Below are 18489 nucleotides of genomic sequence, written 5' to 3'. Positions count from 1 at the left end.
GGGCCGCACAAGAATGGAGTATTAGATAATATTACTTCTTAAAAAATGGAGTATTTGTGCTTCCTAGCTTTTTTGATAATTCGATATTTGGGAGAGAGAGATTTGAATCTTGGTCATATTTGTTAGAAATACCAAAAAGTTTTAATTGAGATATAAGACTCTTGGTGGAGCCTTGTGATTCAATGCATCCTCCAATCTCACTTGAAGGGGAAAAGACATTATCTCCTTATAGCTCTCTGCATAGTCCCTTACAGGCTTACACAAGTAAAGCAAAGTTTTTCCCCTTAACAAGTTTTCGCTATGTGTTGAATGGTTTTATTTTATTTTATTTTATTATTATTATTTTTTTTTCACGTCTTTTGACTTCAATTCTTACTATTTAGTGTTTCCTGTATGATATTTAAACAAGTTAAAACTTGGAATGGGAAAAACTAGAATGGCTCTACCTTCCTCTGCTTTTTTGCCTTTTTACATTAACAAAGTATCAATTAAAGTACTCATTCTATTTGGTTTCATTAGATAAATATTAGGTAATTTCATTAGATAAAATATTACTTATTTAAAAATAAAAGTACGGATAAAATAAGAATGTGAGATAAGGAACAGGTTCTGAATATAATAACTATCTGGACTTTGATTATTATTTAAATGAAGAATGTGAAGGGATTTACATCATGAATTCTGCTCAAAATGCTCGTTCCCAGACAAGGAGGAAACAGATTTATTAGCCTATTATATATTATCACTTTGTATAGTATGGGACTTGAATTCATCTATACCTAATAAGAAATTAAGAATACCTATAACTTTCCATCTCTATGTAATCTTCGAAGGAAGAGACAAGCTGATCGTCAGATGAATCTTTTTGTACGTTGATGATTGACACGGTGTTCAAGGAAATCTGAAGAGGGTTGCCACCATTTTCTTCAAGCAAAACTAAAAGATTTTCACCAGTTTTGAGGAATGATCTGGGCACATGATACCTAGCAAAACATATATATGCATAAATAGGAAATTACATTTGTAAACTTAATATTGGTCTAATTTATGCATGTATGTGTGTGCACGCACATATATGGTTGTCCATGTAGTCCTATATGCACTTATTGAAAGAGAACAATCTCTGTTAAACTTGAATTATAAATTTATAATATAGTGAAATTGTGTATACAACAAAATTATTTGTAAAAAAAAAAAAAAACCAATTGCAATAGGTTTCAAGTTTGTGGGAGATGACTAAAATCCTCTATGGTATAGGTATATTAGTAAATTGGAAGTTGAATGCTATGGCTTGTCATACACGGCAACAAGTTTAATGGTAAGTGAACTTGTTTAACTAATGGTCAAGTTAAAATTCTAAAATTACTACAAATTTTACTATAAAAACTTACAAATTGATGTGACAATAAATGTGATTGGTGCCACCTCAAAAGATAATAAATAAGTGTTTAAATTATTTATTATGGTTAAATCAGGTTGATGACACATCATTTTATAAGACATATATAATAAAATTTATAGTAGTCCTAACATCACTATAAAATTCACATATTTTAAAAGTAGAATTAAATAAGAGGTCGTAAAGAACTTCTTTCAAGATCATTGTGGTCACTTGTTGTAGGTGACTTTGTCATAATAATTATATAGTTATACTATAATAAAAATAGGGCAAATTACATATTTCTACTTTCTACCATAATCTTTCAATTCAATCACCTTTATCCCTTTAAAGTCTAAATTATTGAAACACATGATTGACCTCCCAATTTTAAAGTGTTGCTACAATGTACCCCTTGGTGTTAGTTCTTACAAAATTTTAGTATTGAGAGATGGGCATATTTTAAAAGAATAAGATTTTGGGCCTAATATATTAATATTATATATATATATATATATATAGATAATCCAGAGACGGTACACCGATATTTATTGGTATCGAAATACATTGTTCTCTTGACCAAATCAAAATGGTTTCCAATATGATATTGACTCCCTTGGTATGTAGCACCTAAACTTTAACCATGAACTTTGCTACACTATAATTTTAGAGTCCCAAGATTCTAATCTCCTTTTTACAAATAATTTTTAGGGAATTCACTTTCTTGTGTGTGTGTATGTATGCACATTGTTTTTTGTTTTTATTTTTATTTTTTCCATGTTTGGTGTTTATTAATTATTCTCACACAAAAAACTACTGTAGATATATAGCTAATGGTTACATACAATATTTGTGATGAATTGCCTTGGTAGTCATGGAAAGAAATCCAATAGCGACCAATGCTTTGTCCATTAACCCAAGCTTCACCTTTCCCCATTGAACTAAGGTTTAAGGCAACAGGATCATCTCCCTTGGGTGCATCAAAAAATATCTGCAAGATTACCAATTTGCAATATTACACAGATAAACTATAAACTATAAATCATATAGGGATTGTAGAGTAAAAAACAAATATACTGATTATTATGTACCCTCAAAACTGTATCTATAAATTTTATGTTTGAATGAATTTAAATCTTAATAAATGCTATCTTAATTTTCTTTGATTTTTCTCTTTTATTTGTAAAACCATTATTTGATACTTCAACATTTTTTTTTTTAATTTTAATTTTTTATCTTACATGAGATATTTGTTATAATATATATGAAATGTACAGTTACATACCTTGTACCAAGTAAGTGTTTGATTGGTAGAGATTCCACTTTCACGCCACACTACATCTCCCACATTTTCTTCTCTATATATTTGCAATTCTTCTCCAAGTAGTCCAATCTGTAATGATTAATGAGTTTAATTTAAATGATAACTATAGAGTAAAAATTATGTATAGTACTTTAGGTGCAGTACATATATAACATTCCTTAACTAAATTCAAATATCTAAGAAAATTGAATTAAGTTGTCCTTGAAAAAGACAACATTGTTTAAATTGTTTATATTAGTCAATGCAACTGGATGTTTGAATTGAGAAACTTAATTATATATATTTATTGTACTTAAAGTACTATATCTAAATTTTACATATAACAATAATGTTGGGAGATTAATCAAGATAAAAGTGCTAACCTTATATCCCCATTCATAGTTTGTCAAATTATAAAATTTGTTGTTGTCCCCTTGAATTGTCACTGTTGTTAAGCCAGTCTTTTTTCTTTCAAGAAAAGCTCCTGAATCCTTTTCACAAGCAAAAAATAAAAAAATAAATTGGAGGTAGCATATAAATATAATTTTTAAAGAAATAAAGTTACAAAATCATTACCTGTAGCCCAACCATTACGCTGAGTATAGAAATATTGTTTATTCCATCTTTGACCATAAATGGAATATCCATCGTGAAGTTCTTCGTAGTAAAACTTCCATTTGCAGAACCTGAATACCACCAAATAATAAGTGAGGGTTAGGGTTACTAGCTTGAAACTCCAAAATTCTTGAATGTTAAATTAAAGGTTTCAATACACATACACACACACACACGACCATTATACTCTCTTTTAAACTTAACTGGTTTATCCCCTAAACTATATATTGAATGCATGATTGACCTCTCAAATCGAAAATTTTGTAGCACTTAACCCTTTTCTGTCAGTTTTCCTATTAAGTTAGATGGAAAATGTGTGCACGTGATATTCACATGACATCGGCTGACTTGGACCTCATTAGGAATACTTAAAGTCCAAAATATCTCTTTTGTAATTAGAGGGGGTGACATTTCTATCTTTTTACTAACTACTAGGGGGTCAAGTGAATATTGTATGTGCACCTTTTTTGTTTTAAGTTAACAGGTAAACTGATAGACGGAGGTTAAGTGTTACAAAGTTTTTGATTTGAGGGGTTGATTGTGTGTTTTAATAGTTTAGAGGACAAAGTGTAAAATCTATATAGTTTATAGTGAAAGTGTAATATTGTTTTGGGGTGTGAATCACAATTGTTTATCCACATATAATGAGGGATGCTGCCTTGCACAAAATAAAATGGTCGTAGTTAATTAAAACAGAAAAAAAAGAAAAAGAAAGAAAGATATTGTCTTTCAAAGAAGTTTGAATATAATTAGTAACCTACCTATATATATGTTGTTCAGAAAAGCATGCGCAACATGTGCAAGAGATTGAACATGCAATACTGCTTCGGTAGAAGAAAAATTGTGTTCAAGCCTGTATTTCAATTGAAAACTCCATTAATAATGTCAATAAGTTGATGCAAAGAAGAGAAGGCCCGCATATGGTTCCTGCTAGTAAAATTTAAAGAGAGATGAATTTACCTAATTGTATACCAAAGATAATCAGATTTGTCTTTGGTTGTATTCGTGTGCTCAAGTAAGCCATTTGATTTTAGTGATGTATCTTCGAAGTTCACAATCTCATCTTTGAATTCTTCCCAACTATCAGTTGAATCAAAAGTTTGTGCTAGTGTTATGATTCGGTCGTTATACTTTGTATTCACCTATACAAGATAAGATAAACTAGAACTTTAGCCTGCCATCAAAAGAAAGAGAAAAGATATATGTACTTTAGATTTGCCAATAATTGTAAACTTACAAGATATCGATTAAGTTCTAAACAACAAATTTCCTACATTAAATTATGCACATAATGGTCTTGTCAAAACAAGAATTTGAGGTATACTAGAATATAAATGATTTAAAAAAAAAAATTTCAAACCAAAGTTTTGCTAGAAAATGTCATGAGCTCAAAACTGTATTTCTAATGTAGGATTACAAACATGAATAATGGTCAACTATAGAAAAACAACTTGTTACATTATAACTTACCTTTGCCGAATTGAAGGCTATATTTTTACAGTCTGGTAGAATGCTGATTGACTTTGGAAGCAATTTAAGTGATATATTTTGAAATTGTACAGTAATGTTATTTCCATCATGGTTTATAAGAAATGCTGCACAACCTCCAATCTCTTCTTGGAAAACAATGGCCTAAGTTAAAAAGAAAGAATGAAATACTTGTTATCATAATCTTGTAAGTTTCATCTTTGAGTACATAACATTCAGTGATATATGAGATGACTTTTGACACATTACCTCTTGATGTTGGCCTAAAGAATAGTTTGTTCGTACTCCTTGCAGCAGAGTTGTAGAGCACAATTTAATTGCAGCATGCAAATCCTTAAGATGCCCCCACTTAGGTTGCCTTTTTAGTCCTAAAATTATTAGAAGTAGTGGATTATTAATTGAATTATTCATCTAATTAAGAAGCATATGCTACTCACCATATTCATCAAGAGGAGCTTGATCATAATAAGCTGTTATGATATATGCAGAGCTTGTTCTCCCAAAATTTGTTCCACCATGGTACTACATAAGGAATGTAGTATTAGGGACATTGACATGATTAGGTTGAGATAACTAAATGGATTATGTAATATGCACCAGTGAATTTTAAAAGAAAATATGCTCAACTAGATTGAAAAATAATAGCATTAATTATGAGATTTATAACTTAAATACCGTACCATGTAATAATTTACATAGCTTCCATTTCTTGCAATAAAAAGTGCTACATGAAATGCAATGTCTTCAGCAGATCTTATGTATGGCTTCTGGCCATATACTTGATAGCTTCAAGAGAAAATTAAGTACAGTTAGTTGACTCTTCAAATGATTAATAATCATATTTTTCTCATTCATTCAAACATCAATTGTTATTGACAAATTCAGTAGCAAAAAAAAAAAAAAAAAAAAAAAAAAAATCTGGGAAATCATTGTCTTAGATTCATCTTACAGCCATAAGCATTCTCTAGTACCCTCCAAGTTTGATCCACATTGATCTCATCACCACTAAGCAACCATTTCAACCATCATTATCTCTCCAAATAAAAACTATCATTAACTCCGTAGTACCAAACTTTTGAAGCTAGCCATTAGTTTCTTATGGTACTATTCTTTATAGACTTACTAACTAGTACAATAGCCAAGACCTTCACATACTTTATTTTTGTATCAAACATGACTTGTTGATTCTTATCAGTGAAAATTGAACCCAACAATGTTCCCACTAGCTGAATTAATGTTCCTTTTGACTCCTCTAGAGAATCGAATGGAATGTAACATTTTACTTAAAACTCCCTGCCCTTAAAAATGGAACAATATATGCAGTAATTTGATCATACAAAGAAGTCCAATTCTCTGTCCACAATGAAGGCTTATTTGGTGAGTTGGGTCCTCCAAAAGTTTCTCCACATCTCATCCCGTTGCATGTATTAATCTGCATGTTTAATTTGTTAAAGGGACATACAATACATGGTCCATTATGCAATCAGTTGAATCTTACAAAATAGCAAAGAGAACATTTTAAAATTAGCAGGTTAGTTCCTAAGTAAAACTAGTACTAAAAACTAGTAGTCTTAGTTGAATAGTAAACTAACCACTGGATCAGGAGCATCAGTTTGCTTGCACATGATCCATGGTACGCCAGTTTGGAGACCAACCGCCATTTTAGCTGCCCAACGAACATAAGGGGGTCCTTTTTCGTGGAATGCTGCTTCAACATTTTGATATTCATTCTCAATCTATACCGGCATTAATAAGCATATGTTAGGTGAGAAATTGTATTCAGTAAAGAATTTATTATAAATTGACTAGTATGATACGGTATAGTACCTGTGACAGTATGATGGGACCTCCTTGTGAGGCATATAAACCCTCCGACTTCATCAAGTTCACTATTTTTGTGGTAAAATTTTGCATGTAGAACTACAAAATTAAACCAATAGAAAAATGAAATCATTTTGATTATCTAAGTACCGATATATCAAATTATTGCACTTTAATTTGTGTACGGATTTTAGCATAGCATCAAAATACAAAAATGTGAAAAATTTTCTAGACATCAAAATAGCTAAGTATGGAGTGGCTTACAACCTTGAAAGATGCTAAAGCAATCCTAATACAACTTTAGAACTCTAAACCATGCTTTTTACGGCTAAATCACTTTTAAGCTAAACTAACAAACTAGTTAACGTATAAGTGTGATTAACCAATTTCCATATAACAAGAACTAAGCTACACTAGGCATAACATATAAATAGTAATATGGACATAAGGTAAAAGCATTTAAACCAAGCTAAACCCTAAGAAGTGTTTAGAAAGAGGAAAACCCAAAACCGAGGCGGAAAAACCTCTCTCCTGTTGGAAATCTCCACTAAACAAGACAGTTGCAGTACATGGGACATTATTAACCCTTCGAGCCCACAAGATTATTAATATACTTGAAACTTTCAAGCTCCAGCTAGGCCCTTTCTCCTTCTAGCTTACTGGAGACACTCCATTGAAGCACCAATGGAAAACCACCAAAAGATTGGATTTTTACTATGGTTTCCTAAGTTTCTACGGATTCACACACAACTCACGAGGTACTGTGTAAGGATGTGAGATGAATGTAATACAAATCTCAATCAAGGATGAATGAGATGGAAAAGAGAAAGTAGAGTGTTTTTGCTTAAAACTAGAACTTTCTCTTTCCATACATAAGAATTTTGGCTTCAAATGTGATAAGAATAATTTCTAGGGTTTAGTCATACTCTTATTTGAATACCAAGCCACGCACACTAGCTCAAAAAGTGTGTGTTGGCAGATACACAATGGATGGAAAAAGTTTAGAGAACAAAGTACACTAATCTTGCAACTTGCAACCTTGTCATGGATTGGTTGGTCGCTACTTGCATAGTCAATACTCTGATCTTGGCTTTTTGCCATGTGTCACTTGCAGGTAGAGCAGGTCGCCTGAAGTCATGAGATGACTCTAAATGCAACTTTCAAAAATGCAAATGAGGCTCAAGTACAATCTACCTCAAATACAATTAAGCCTTGAAAAGATACATTAAAATGGTTAAACAAAATACATACAAATTTGTCATTGAATAACGCCAATAAACATAGACTTTTCAAACCTTGCTATTTGAAAGAAAAGAGCAATATCTTACCAACTAATTAGCTCAAATGGTGTCACATTATCAAAACTAAGGATGGGCATAGGCAGAGCTATGTCATATTGAGTGGGGGAAATTGTCCCAGCTGGGGAAAATTCAATGACATTGTAATGGGGATCAAATCTATAATGTGTGTCAAAGTACAAGTTCAAAAGGTCTAAGATGTAGCTCAAAAGAAGATAGTTATTCAGAGTTTCAATTGCCATTCGATTAATGCTCAATCGATTGAACATGTGAGTTTGACAATAATTCAATTGTCGCTCGATTGATCAAAAGAAGAATTTTGACAACAATTTGATTGTTGCACAATCAATTGAGAAATATGAAAAGAAAATTTGTCGTGTTTCATTAAAGTCTATGTTGCATTAGTTTTCATGTTCTACATGCAATGATATAAAGTCATATCATAAACACGACTAAAAAAAATTTTTCTTTTTAAAGAGGCTACTACCATGAACTACAATGAAGTAAAACTAAATCCATAATTGATAAACCCTGTGAGTTCAGAATTCCATATTCACAATGAAATTGTTGTTTTTGGTGATCATGAACTGAAAACTTAGAGTCTAAATCCCAATGTTGCTAATCTAGAGATCAAACCTTCAAGGAGGGTCCTTAGAGTCGGTTAAAGGGTTTGATTGTGATCATGGATGAGGTTCTTGAGAAGGGATTCATATAAAATAGTTAAGATGGTTTGGAGTTGGTTTAGGGCACATCAATTTGTTTATATACTAAAAAGAGTCTAAGGTCATGGGTATGAATTGGATTGTAAAGCTTTTTTCATATAGTGGATTTCCTTATTAGGGTAAAGATACACTCAGAATGTTTTTCCCTCTTGAGTCAATTCTTGATTTGTTTTCACTTCATTACCAGATTTGTGTGTTGTTCTATTAATTGAATTATTTTTCAAATTTGGTTTATGTTGTGATTTTAGGTATTTAATCCAAACTATAATCACCATATGATATAGTAATTCACTTTTCAATTAATATGCATAATTAACTTAAGAGTTCTAAAGTAAAATTTTCATTTTTTTTTTTCTATAATTACATATATAATTTTTTTTTTTGGTAAAATCAAATGATTTCTTGGTAAGCATTAGATTTAATAATAAATAAATAAATACTTGTATATGAGTGAGAGAGAGAGAGAGAGAGAGAGAGAGAGAGAGAGAGAGATGCTTAGTACCTTAAATGGCTTATTGTTTGATCGATAAACAATGCCAGGGACATCATGCAACCAAAATGGAAACCCCCTACAATCCAAACATTCTTAAGCAAGAAATACAACACTTGTGCGAGTCAAATATAATCCATTTTAAGATAATGATAGGAATAACGGTAAGTGTTTGAGAAATTAAATTTATTGTATCTTAGAAATTTATTATTGGGTATAAATAGATAATTTAGAATCTTAAAAAAAAAATAAAATTAATACATATTAGTAAATTTTAAATGACACATGGTGTAACTTTAAGCAATATTACACCTCTTAATTACTTTTTATTTAATTAATATTTTGAACATGCCACAGTTGGATTACATCTTCTCTTTGTTCTTAACATACATGCCAAGTTTGGTACTAATCACATATTATTTACTAATTAATCCATAAACTCACATTCCATGCATAATTTTAAAACACAAAAACTTGAAATTAAACATTTTATAGATGAGATAGTTATTGATCTCAAATTGCCTTGAAGCTTTGCACGCATGGAGTGTATAAGAAGAATATGTAACTCAATTGTGGATTTCTCAAAATTTACATACAATAAAAAGATATTTAGTTATATACTATTGCTTAAAATTATACTAGGTGTAATTTGAATCTAACCCACCCACATACACATATAGTGGAAAAAGAGTTTGAACTCTAGACCATTTTTTCTAATCCAATCTTAATGACAAACTACTACTTTTCAAAAGAATAAATGATCCAGGGAATAGTGAATTTAATTATTTATCCATTATTATAACACTATACATATATTTCTCTATAAGACTATAACATATATTTCTCTATAAAAAGACTAGCATAATCTAAAACATTTTTACAATGCCAATAAGACCTACTTTATGTTTTCTTCTTACATAAGTTCAATCGCACATTGAGGAATAAATTATCTTATACCACATTTATCCTCCTCTTTAAATATATTATTTTTTAAATTAATATCAATTGTTAAATATTTTGAAAAAAATAAAAGTTGACCCATTTGTGGGCCAAAGTTTTTTTTTTTTTTTTTAAATTATTTTTTATTAATTTATTGACTTTAGGTTAATGAAATTTTCTAGTGCTTCCAATAGGAGTGTCTGGGTTTGAATATTTATTCCCTAACTTATGATGTATATATAAAGAAGAGATTAAATTTTGTAGGGATGTGGTGTAAAACCTATATTTTACCCCTCCAATCCTAACATGCTACTTCATCTTATCACATATTTAAGAATAAGTACAACCACACCTAATCAATTCTAATACCTATATATAAATCCAATCAAATTAAGAGTTTATTGAGATGTTATTAGGTGTGGTAGGATGTATTGATTTTAAGTAAAATGATGATATGACAATCTCTAATTGGATGGTGTAAGACATGTGTTTTACACTTCATCCTTACCAAATTCGAACTTTATAAAGAATCATGATATATTTTAAAGAGCAAGACTTAGGTACAATACTTAGGTGTTGTTCCTTAGGTTCCCTTTTAAGATTCTGTCATGTGGATTTTTTCTCATGGGATGAAAGTGTATTTTTTTAATTAAGCAACCACATGGTTGAATCTTAAGAGGGGAACCTAAGGAACAACACCTAAGGTATTGTACTTAAGTTTATCATATTTTAAATAAAGACAATATGGTGTAAAACCATTTATTATGAGGTGATTTACTTGTTTGGAAAGAAATATTTAGAAGTACATCTTAGTGGTCTTGTAATCGGTCTATTCTAACTATAGCAACTGTTAATGATAACAACAATTTAGTTTGCAAAGAAAAATAATTATAATTTGTTCTTAACCTAATAATCTTTGTAACGCTAGTAGGGATATTTTTTTTGGATTGTAGGAAGTGGAATGAGAATTAATCTACGTACGTACCCGTAATTCCATTCACTCTCAATGAAAGGTCCAATCCTAAGGCAAGCATACAACCCTTGTGCTTGGATTTCTTTAATGAATCGCACCAGATCATATCTTCCACTAAAATCATACTGTGCAACACAAAATCCCCACATATGAGAGAGAGAGAGAGAGAGAGAGAGAGAGAGAGAGAGAGAGAGAGAGAGAGAGAGGATTTGACTAACCTGACCAGGTTGAGGCTCATGAAGATTCCAAAATACATAGGTTTGAATAACGTCCAATCCTCCTTTCTTGGCTTTAGCTATCAAAGATGGCCACATCTGCTCCAAAATTATATAATTTCCCTTTTTAGATAATATTGTGTTTAAATCAAAAAAGTATTTGTATATATTGTAATTAGTATGACTAAGATTGTTGTCACATATGTATTTCCTGTGGACTTCATCATTTAACCAAAATTTTTATTATTATTGTACGGGGTATGATCCCAGGCCCATTGAACCTTGGGCCCTGGCCTTATGGTACAGTACATGATCCCGTGCCCACTGGACCTTTGGCCTTGGTCTAGACACACTTCAAGGCCTAATCTGAGCCCAAATACCATAATGAGTCTATCTTGTCTTAAACGTATCAGAAGCAAGCCCATGCCGATCAATTATAACTTGATCGGGAATGTGCTTGTTCAGAACAACCTATGTTCTCGGTAACCCGGTATTGCCTTGGGGAATATCGCTGTCGAGTAGTCTTTTGGAGGTTGGAACTAGTTCCAATGCCATTACCACCTTTCCCAATAGAGCATATTCTTACCAAAAATAATTAGATTGGACCCCACCCACACGAGTGAGATCAGAAAGTAATCATAATGCCTCCACCCACTTCAAGCTATAAATAGGAGAATAGAATGAGAAGAAGGGGTTGGCAATTCTGTGGAAAAGAGAGAGGAAGAAGCGAGGAGAAGGTTGATGCCACAACGAGAGTGAGTGAGAGTAACTTAGAGAAGAAAAGGGAGAAAATTTGTGAAAACGGAGAGGTGTCATTTGGTAGTCTAGTAAAGAATTCCTCATAGTAAGAAACACAAAGCCCATAATGCAAATAGATTGTGAGCCCAATTACTAGCCTTGACCATCAAGGTAAATTTTGGGCATGCACAATTATTTTAGGACTAAATTATAATTTGTAAATTTTTGAGTAATTTTGATTTTCTTCTCCCAAAAATTTCAAAATTTGGATTCTTAACTCTTATGTTACATAATATTTTGATTTAAGTCCTTCCGTCATGCACCATGATGAAGTGTCCATTAAGTATCAAGTAAGCTCAAAATGATGTTTTCTCATTCAAAACTATGTCATTTTGAACCTTATCAAAACCAATGACACCTTCTATGATTGTATTTGTTTTAATTTTTACACCCTCTATGTTTGGGATGGTTTTGATTTTGCACCGTTTGTATTTGGAGTTGTTTTGATTAAGTTGAATACTTAGCAAACATCTAGGCATAATGCATTGACAGAAGTGAGTAATTTCAAATGATACCTAACCATAAGGGAGTGGATCAAAATTTTGAACTTTTAAGGGACAAAATCAAAATTATCCTAAACATTTGGAGAGTAATTTGCACTTTAGTCTTATTTTAGAGTTCACATTCCCCATAAGTTCTCCTTTTAGCTAAATTTAATAGGAGTAATGTTATGAACACAACAAAAATTCAAAGACTCCCAAATTAGCATACCGAAAAATTTAAATTGGGAATTGCAGTTGGTTGATTTGTGAGTTAGCATGCTAATTTAAGAATATTATAAAATTAGAACATTTCATCATGTCCCTAGTATTAATCAATTAATAAAACAAAACTTCACACTACCCCTTTGCATATGACTATGTGGGTTTTGTTTCGGTGGGGCATGTGATGTGAGTACATGAGGTACTTCCAACTACAAGTCTTCAATAGACAAGAGTCACAGACTTACAGGACAAACATGCGGCAAGGAAAATGAAATATCACCGAAAAGTTTGACCGTACTCCTGCTACCCGTGATGCAATTATAGCCAATAGGAAACAAATGAAATGATGTGCTCCTTGGGCTGGGCTATATATAAGGTTAAAATCTTTTGTTCTTTACAAAGAAAATGGTTGCCGAGCAGCTTTATTTGTTGAAAAGGAGAAAATAGTTAGGAATGAGGGAACAAGTTGATTAGGAAGAGGTTTTTTTCCTTTCTTTTTTGGTCAGCAGGAGGACTCTTAAAAGGAAATGTTTAAAAGAAAGAAAAAAGCAAAAAAAAAAAAAAAAATAAATAAATAAAAATTATGACATATTCTTCATGCTGGCCTCCTCACTTAACTAGAAAAATGAAAATTGTGTGATCTCATTTTTCGTGAGAAACAAATTAAGGCCCACACCACGCTCTTTTATTTTATGCTTTTTAACTAATTAGTAAAAAAAAAAAATAATAATAATAATAATAACAAAACATGATATTTTCTTAATTTAATTTAATTTTATATATTTTTGTATGTATTTTATAGAATCTAAATAGGACTTGTCTTTCATCTAATACATGGTCATACTTCTCTAGTTAATTATTAGTGTTTTTAAGGTAATTGAAATGTGATTTTATTGATATATTTTGTATACATTACGTAGTATAGAATAAAATTAGGATTTATATATGGTATACAGGGAATAATTCAAAATTAAAATCTAAATAGAAAAGATAAGGTCACCTTCCTTAATAATATTTTATGGGGAGGAGTCTAATCATGATTCTCCTTATAAAGAAGATTAGTTAGTGTTACTGAGTTACAAAACTTGTGATTTATTTTATTTTTTTGGTAAAACAAAACTTGTGATTTATCATTTTATACTCATGAGCACTTAAAGCATGTCTAAAATAGAAGTATTTGTATACGTATAATAAAATAAAAGTAGTATAGAGTAAGTTGGTCGCAAAATATATGGGTAGAACAAATTAAAGGGGCTTAGGAAAACAAGACCATTAGGTTGGGCTAGCTGTAGGGTTCTGATCAAATAGCTGGGACTCGGACGTTCTAACAGAGACATAAAGGTCTGGTAAACAATAAACAGGCCATTATAAGATTATTTAAGTTATTTTATTTAAGTTTTATTTTTTATCTAAATTATTTTTAGCAAAAAGTTAAATAAGCTGTTAAGTATTTGTTTAGAAATAACTTAATTAGTTTATTATTGAAAATTTTTTGTTGAAACTACTGTAGATAAAAAATAAAAGTTAAATAAAATAAGTAGGTTACTTGTGTAAAACCCACAACTAGTAAAAAAAAAGATGAGCAATAAGCTGTCCTATATTCGAATCCAGTAAATATAGCAGATACTAGATAATCAATTGGCAACCACCATTTGTAGCAACTAACTTATCCGTGTTTCAACACAATGACCAATATTGGATTATCTGTCTGGCAGCAAAGCAAAAAATAATGCTACAAGAAGAATAGGCAAAATAATTGTGTTAAAATCATTTATATTATTACCTCAGGTGTGCTACGTGGATAGTGAATTGAACCAGAAAATAGCATTTGTCTCTTCCCGTCAATGATGAGAGATCTTCCATCGTATGTGACTTCTCCTCCTTCAGCGTGGCTACCACCTTCCATCATTATAATCACCACAAGCCCCCAATACAGTCTCCACCACCACTCCATCTCAAGCTTAACCTGGTCTGGTTTCTAAGCTCCTTTACTACCCTCTCTCTCTCTCTCTCTCTCTCTCTCTCTCTCTCTAGGCTGGTGTTATAACAAAACATGAGAAGATAGATTATTTATACTGGGAGTAGGTGAGCAGATAGATACATCATACATGTGAGGGGGATATGAAATTGGGGTCAAATATGCTATTCTGGTATTTCTATCTTTATTCAGTGTTATCGAGTAAAACATGGCAAGGTAATAGGAGTCTAAATCTTCTGTCCCACTTTTTCTGCTCCACTCTATGCTTCACCAATAAAAACTTGCCATATGTTCACCTAACTAATTAAATACTACCATTATTGACTTATTAATACTACCATTATTAATTAATGGTAGTAATTAATTAATTAGGTAAATATGTGGCAAATTTTTATTAGTGGAGTATAGGGTGGAGTAGGAAAAGTGGAACAAAAGATTTGGACTCAGGTAGTAACTCCGATAGGACACATATATTTTAAATAATTTATATAGAATTACTGTGTAATAGCCAAAGAGGCTCAATTGTTGCATAAAGCTCTTTCAAAACTAACTTTAAGGCATTTGTTAGTGAATTATTTTAAGAAAATTTGGAAGGAAAAAAAAAATATTAATGTTTTGACAATTTTTTTAATTTCCTATAAAAGTAGTATAAAAACTTTCTTAAAATAGTTTATTAATAATTATCCTAAAGACATCCGCTAACATTATCCTTATTTATATATAAAAGATGTAATCATTTGCTAAAAACATGGGCTTCTAAGCTTGACGTGCAAAAGAAATTTGGGATGTTGCTCTTTGGGCAAAGAAAGATATGTGGTCACATGACACATTTCTAGTCCGCTAACATTATCCTTATTTATATATAAAAGGTGTAGTCATTCACTAAAAACATGGGCTTCTAAGCTTGACGTGCAAAAGAAATTTGGGATGTTGCTCTTTGGACAAAGAAAGATATGTGGTCACATGACACATTTCTAGATGGGAAAGTGGAAGTGAAGTTACTATGGTAACCTTTGTATTCCAAACATTATTTTTAAAATGAAAGAAAAAATATTGTAGAGAATCGGGAAAAAAAACATACACACACATGGTTCGACCTTCCAATGAGCAACATCCCAAATTTGTTTTGCACGTCAAGTTGGGTTGCTATGTCTGGGCTTCTAAGCTTCATTAAGCGTGAAAAGGAAGAGGCGCCAAAATTTGAATAGGATTCAAGCATTACGTCCCATAAAATCCTGGATCAGGTATCTAAAATAATTTTTTTTAAAAATGAAATAATAAATTCTAGGGTGAAATTTGGGGTTGTTTGAATTTTACATAATGGTGTTTGAGTATTATTGTTCAAAATAATGTGATTTAAAAAGTATTTTGAAACACGTATTGAAAGTACTCATAATGTAAAAAATGTGTTAGGTACTATATTTTTAATAATGACCTTTCAAAAGTGAAAAAATATAATTGTATGTTTGGTATGTGTGTGTGTGTGTTTTTTTATTTTTTTATTTTTTTTATAAAAGTGATGATATGTAGTCTAATCAATGGGACCTATAGTTTTTAAAATATTTATAAAAGTCCTATTGAGCAACGTTGTTTGAAATTTGAAAACTGGTAAGAGGAGTTTTCCAAATTTAGTATTTAAATACCTTAAAATGAGTAACGTAACTCAGACACTCCTAAAAAAAACACCCTTACCAAACGCGTTGTTTTTTTTTTTTTTTTTTGAACCATAGTTTTCAGTATTTAAACACTGAAAAATGTAGTTTGAATTCACATACCAAATAGGTTGATTTTACAATATGAAGTTTGGTTTTGTTAGCAAAAATACACTCTCGGTTAGTTTTGACTGTTAAGTGACACGCCATTTTAATGACATTTTTTTTTTCCTTTTTGTTTTTGGGAAATATGCTCAAAAATTGAAACAAAAATTTCACATTTTTACATGACACTATTCATAGCTATCCCCAAATCAAAATAGCAAAGAATCCCAAAAACCCCATATTTTCTTTCTGCTCATTACGAACCCCACAAACCCAGCCTGACGATTTGAATTTGACAAACCCAACTATTCCCAGAGGCTTGGAAGGAGAGGTTTCTACTTTCTAGGAGATTTGAATTTGGCAAAATAGTAAGTTTTGCAGAAACTATTGCGACAAAAGAGAGATGAAGACAAAGACAAAGACGAAGACAAAGATGATAACAATGGTTGACTTGTCAAAGTGTGTGAAAATAACGGCAACGAAAGAATGAAAAGAAACTGTAAAGTTGTGATTTACAACTATGTTTTATGTTGGCTATATTCCATAACAAAAAGTGTTGTAATTGCATTAATTTTGTTCCTTGTATTTTGTGGGATTTTATTGTATTGGGTTTAGTATTAAGTTGGTGAAGAATCAAGCATGAAATGAATAATCAGTGCAGTTTTGCGACTAGCTCACAAGAAGTTTGGAAGAAGAGTAACCCACGAAAAGGGCACATGAGAAGCACATGCTAGAAACTGAAGAGTTAAGAGCCAGGCTGCATTTTGCGAGTGCTTCGTGAGATAGACTATCTAACGAGGTACCTACAAAACATTCTGTTTGGAGGATTTTAAGTGTGACTTTCTTACGTTTCACCCATACTATATATACACTCATTATCCACAAAAGTAGAAGAGGCTATTCAGAGAGAAAACCGCTAGATAGGTTTTCTACAACACAATACACCCATCTTTTAGAGAGAGAATTACTCATCCTTAGTGAGAAATCCTTGTAGCCTCTTTTCCTTCCCTCTCCCATTGTCATACATTGAGAGAAAATTTGTACCCAAACACAACCCACACATTTCAGAGTGTAGAGTGTTTTAGAGCTTAGGAAGCTTTGGGGATTTGCCAAAAGAATCCGGTGAGGCTTGGCGGATGCAATCAGGCATATTGCGAGATCTGGAAAATTAGAGAAGACATGACTCCGAGAAGTCCATTGGTAGTAGGAGCTTGGAGGGCTCAAGTACATTGGGTAGACTAGGCTTGAAGGGTCTTTTGTTATTTGTGTACTCCAACTTTATTCTCTAATGGATCGATTTCGACTTGGAGGGTTGCGGAGAGATTTTTCGCCGAGTTCTTCGGTTTCTTCTTCGATAATACATCTTGGTGTTATCTTGTATTTGGATCCCTCTTCCCTTTCTCTTATGCTTTACATTTGTTATTTGTTGTTCATGTTTATGCACTAGAGTAGTATCGGTTCGTTGACACATTTACTCTTGTTTACTTTAATTAAATAAGAGTAAAAGCAATCTAGCCGTAATTTAAAATTTGGGGTCTAAACAAACTTATGTGTTTTTAGCACAAATCCAAGCTTTCAGGTGGTATTAGAGTGGGTATACTTATTTTGGTTTCATTACCTAAGTGTGATCCTTGACCCCTTGTATTTATTGCCATGGATGGTGCTTTGTATGCTTCTATAGATGTTTTGGATGTTGTTGATTGTAACATGCTATGAGTTTGTGAAAATACCTCTATGAGCGTTTATCCTCATGCTTGTGATGACATGTTATATGAATCTATGGATGTTGTTAAAATTTCAAATGTCAAACTTTTGAAGAAAAAGGCTAAGAATTTTCTTGAGAATTTGAGCAAGCTCATTTGTGAAAAAGATGATTTAATTGCTAAACTTAATGAATCCAACAAATTGGTTGAAAAGTATAAGAAACTTGCTGAACATTCTCTTGAAAAACTAAAGGAGTTTGAATGTTTAAATATAGACTTGGATGCTAAACTTGTTTTGTCTAACAAA

At 31.5% G+C, this 18489-nt stretch overlaps 1 protein-coding gene across 3 annotated transcripts; it reads right to left on the bottom strand.

The window, feature by feature from the left end:
- Nucleotides 1–605: 605 nt before the first annotated feature.
- On the bottom strand, nucleotides 606–14869 carry LOC115964030 (beta-galactosidase 6-like). Of its 3 annotated transcripts, none has more exons than XM_031083316.1 (18): nucleotides 14528–14868; nucleotides 11246–11341; nucleotides 11040–11152; nucleotides 9128–9194; nucleotides 6612–6704; nucleotides 6377–6520; nucleotides 6122–6216; nucleotides 5465–5570; nucleotides 5222–5306; nucleotides 5034–5152; nucleotides 4767–4928; nucleotides 4257–4438; nucleotides 4058–4149; nucleotides 3258–3367; nucleotides 3065–3172; nucleotides 2664–2771; nucleotides 2224–2369; nucleotides 606–983 (listed from the first exon to the last, which is right to left on the bottom strand). In XM_031083316.1, the coding sequence occupies exons 1-18, from the start codon at nucleotides 14696–14698 to the stop codon at nucleotides 791–793; spliced, it is 2190 nt and encodes a 729-aa protein (XP_030939176.1). In that variant the 5' UTR covers nucleotides 14699–14868; the 3' UTR covers nucleotides 606–790. The 3 variants fall into 3 exon arrangements, with proteins under 3 accessions (XP_030939176.1, XP_030939177.1, XP_030939175.1); XM_031083317.1 differs by having other exon boundaries at nucleotides 9128–9210; nucleotides 14528–14617; XM_031083315.1 differs by having other exon boundaries at nucleotides 11040–11341; nucleotides 14528–14869.
- Between the last annotated feature and the right edge of the window lie 3620 nt (nucleotides 14870–18489).

The sequence above is a fragment of the Quercus lobata genome, chromosome 10, assembly GCF_001633185.2.
Source record: "Quercus lobata isolate SW786 chromosome 10, ValleyOak3.0 Primary Assembly, whole genome shotgun sequence".
Taxonomy (NCBI): domain Eukaryota; kingdom Viridiplantae; phylum Streptophyta; class Magnoliopsida; order Fagales; family Fagaceae; genus Quercus; species Quercus lobata.
The sequence above is the reverse complement of the archived record's forward strand: the minus strand, read 5'-3'. Positions and strand labels throughout refer to the sequence as shown.

Bases quoted from the DNA above. Each gene is read 5' to 3' on its own strand.
- LOC115964030 (XM_031083315.1), bottom strand. From the start codon at position 14,698: ATGGAGTGGTGGTGGAGACTGTATTGGGGGCTTGTGGTGATTATAATG. The intron at 6,705-9,127 runs GTACTAAGCATC...TTAATTTTGTAG, and splicing joins CAAACAATAAGCCATTTAAG to TTCTACATGCAAAATTTTAC. The intron at 6,521-6,611 runs GTACTATACCGT...ATGCCGGTATAG, and splicing joins GTCCCATCATACTGTCACAG to ATTGAGAATGAATATCAAAA.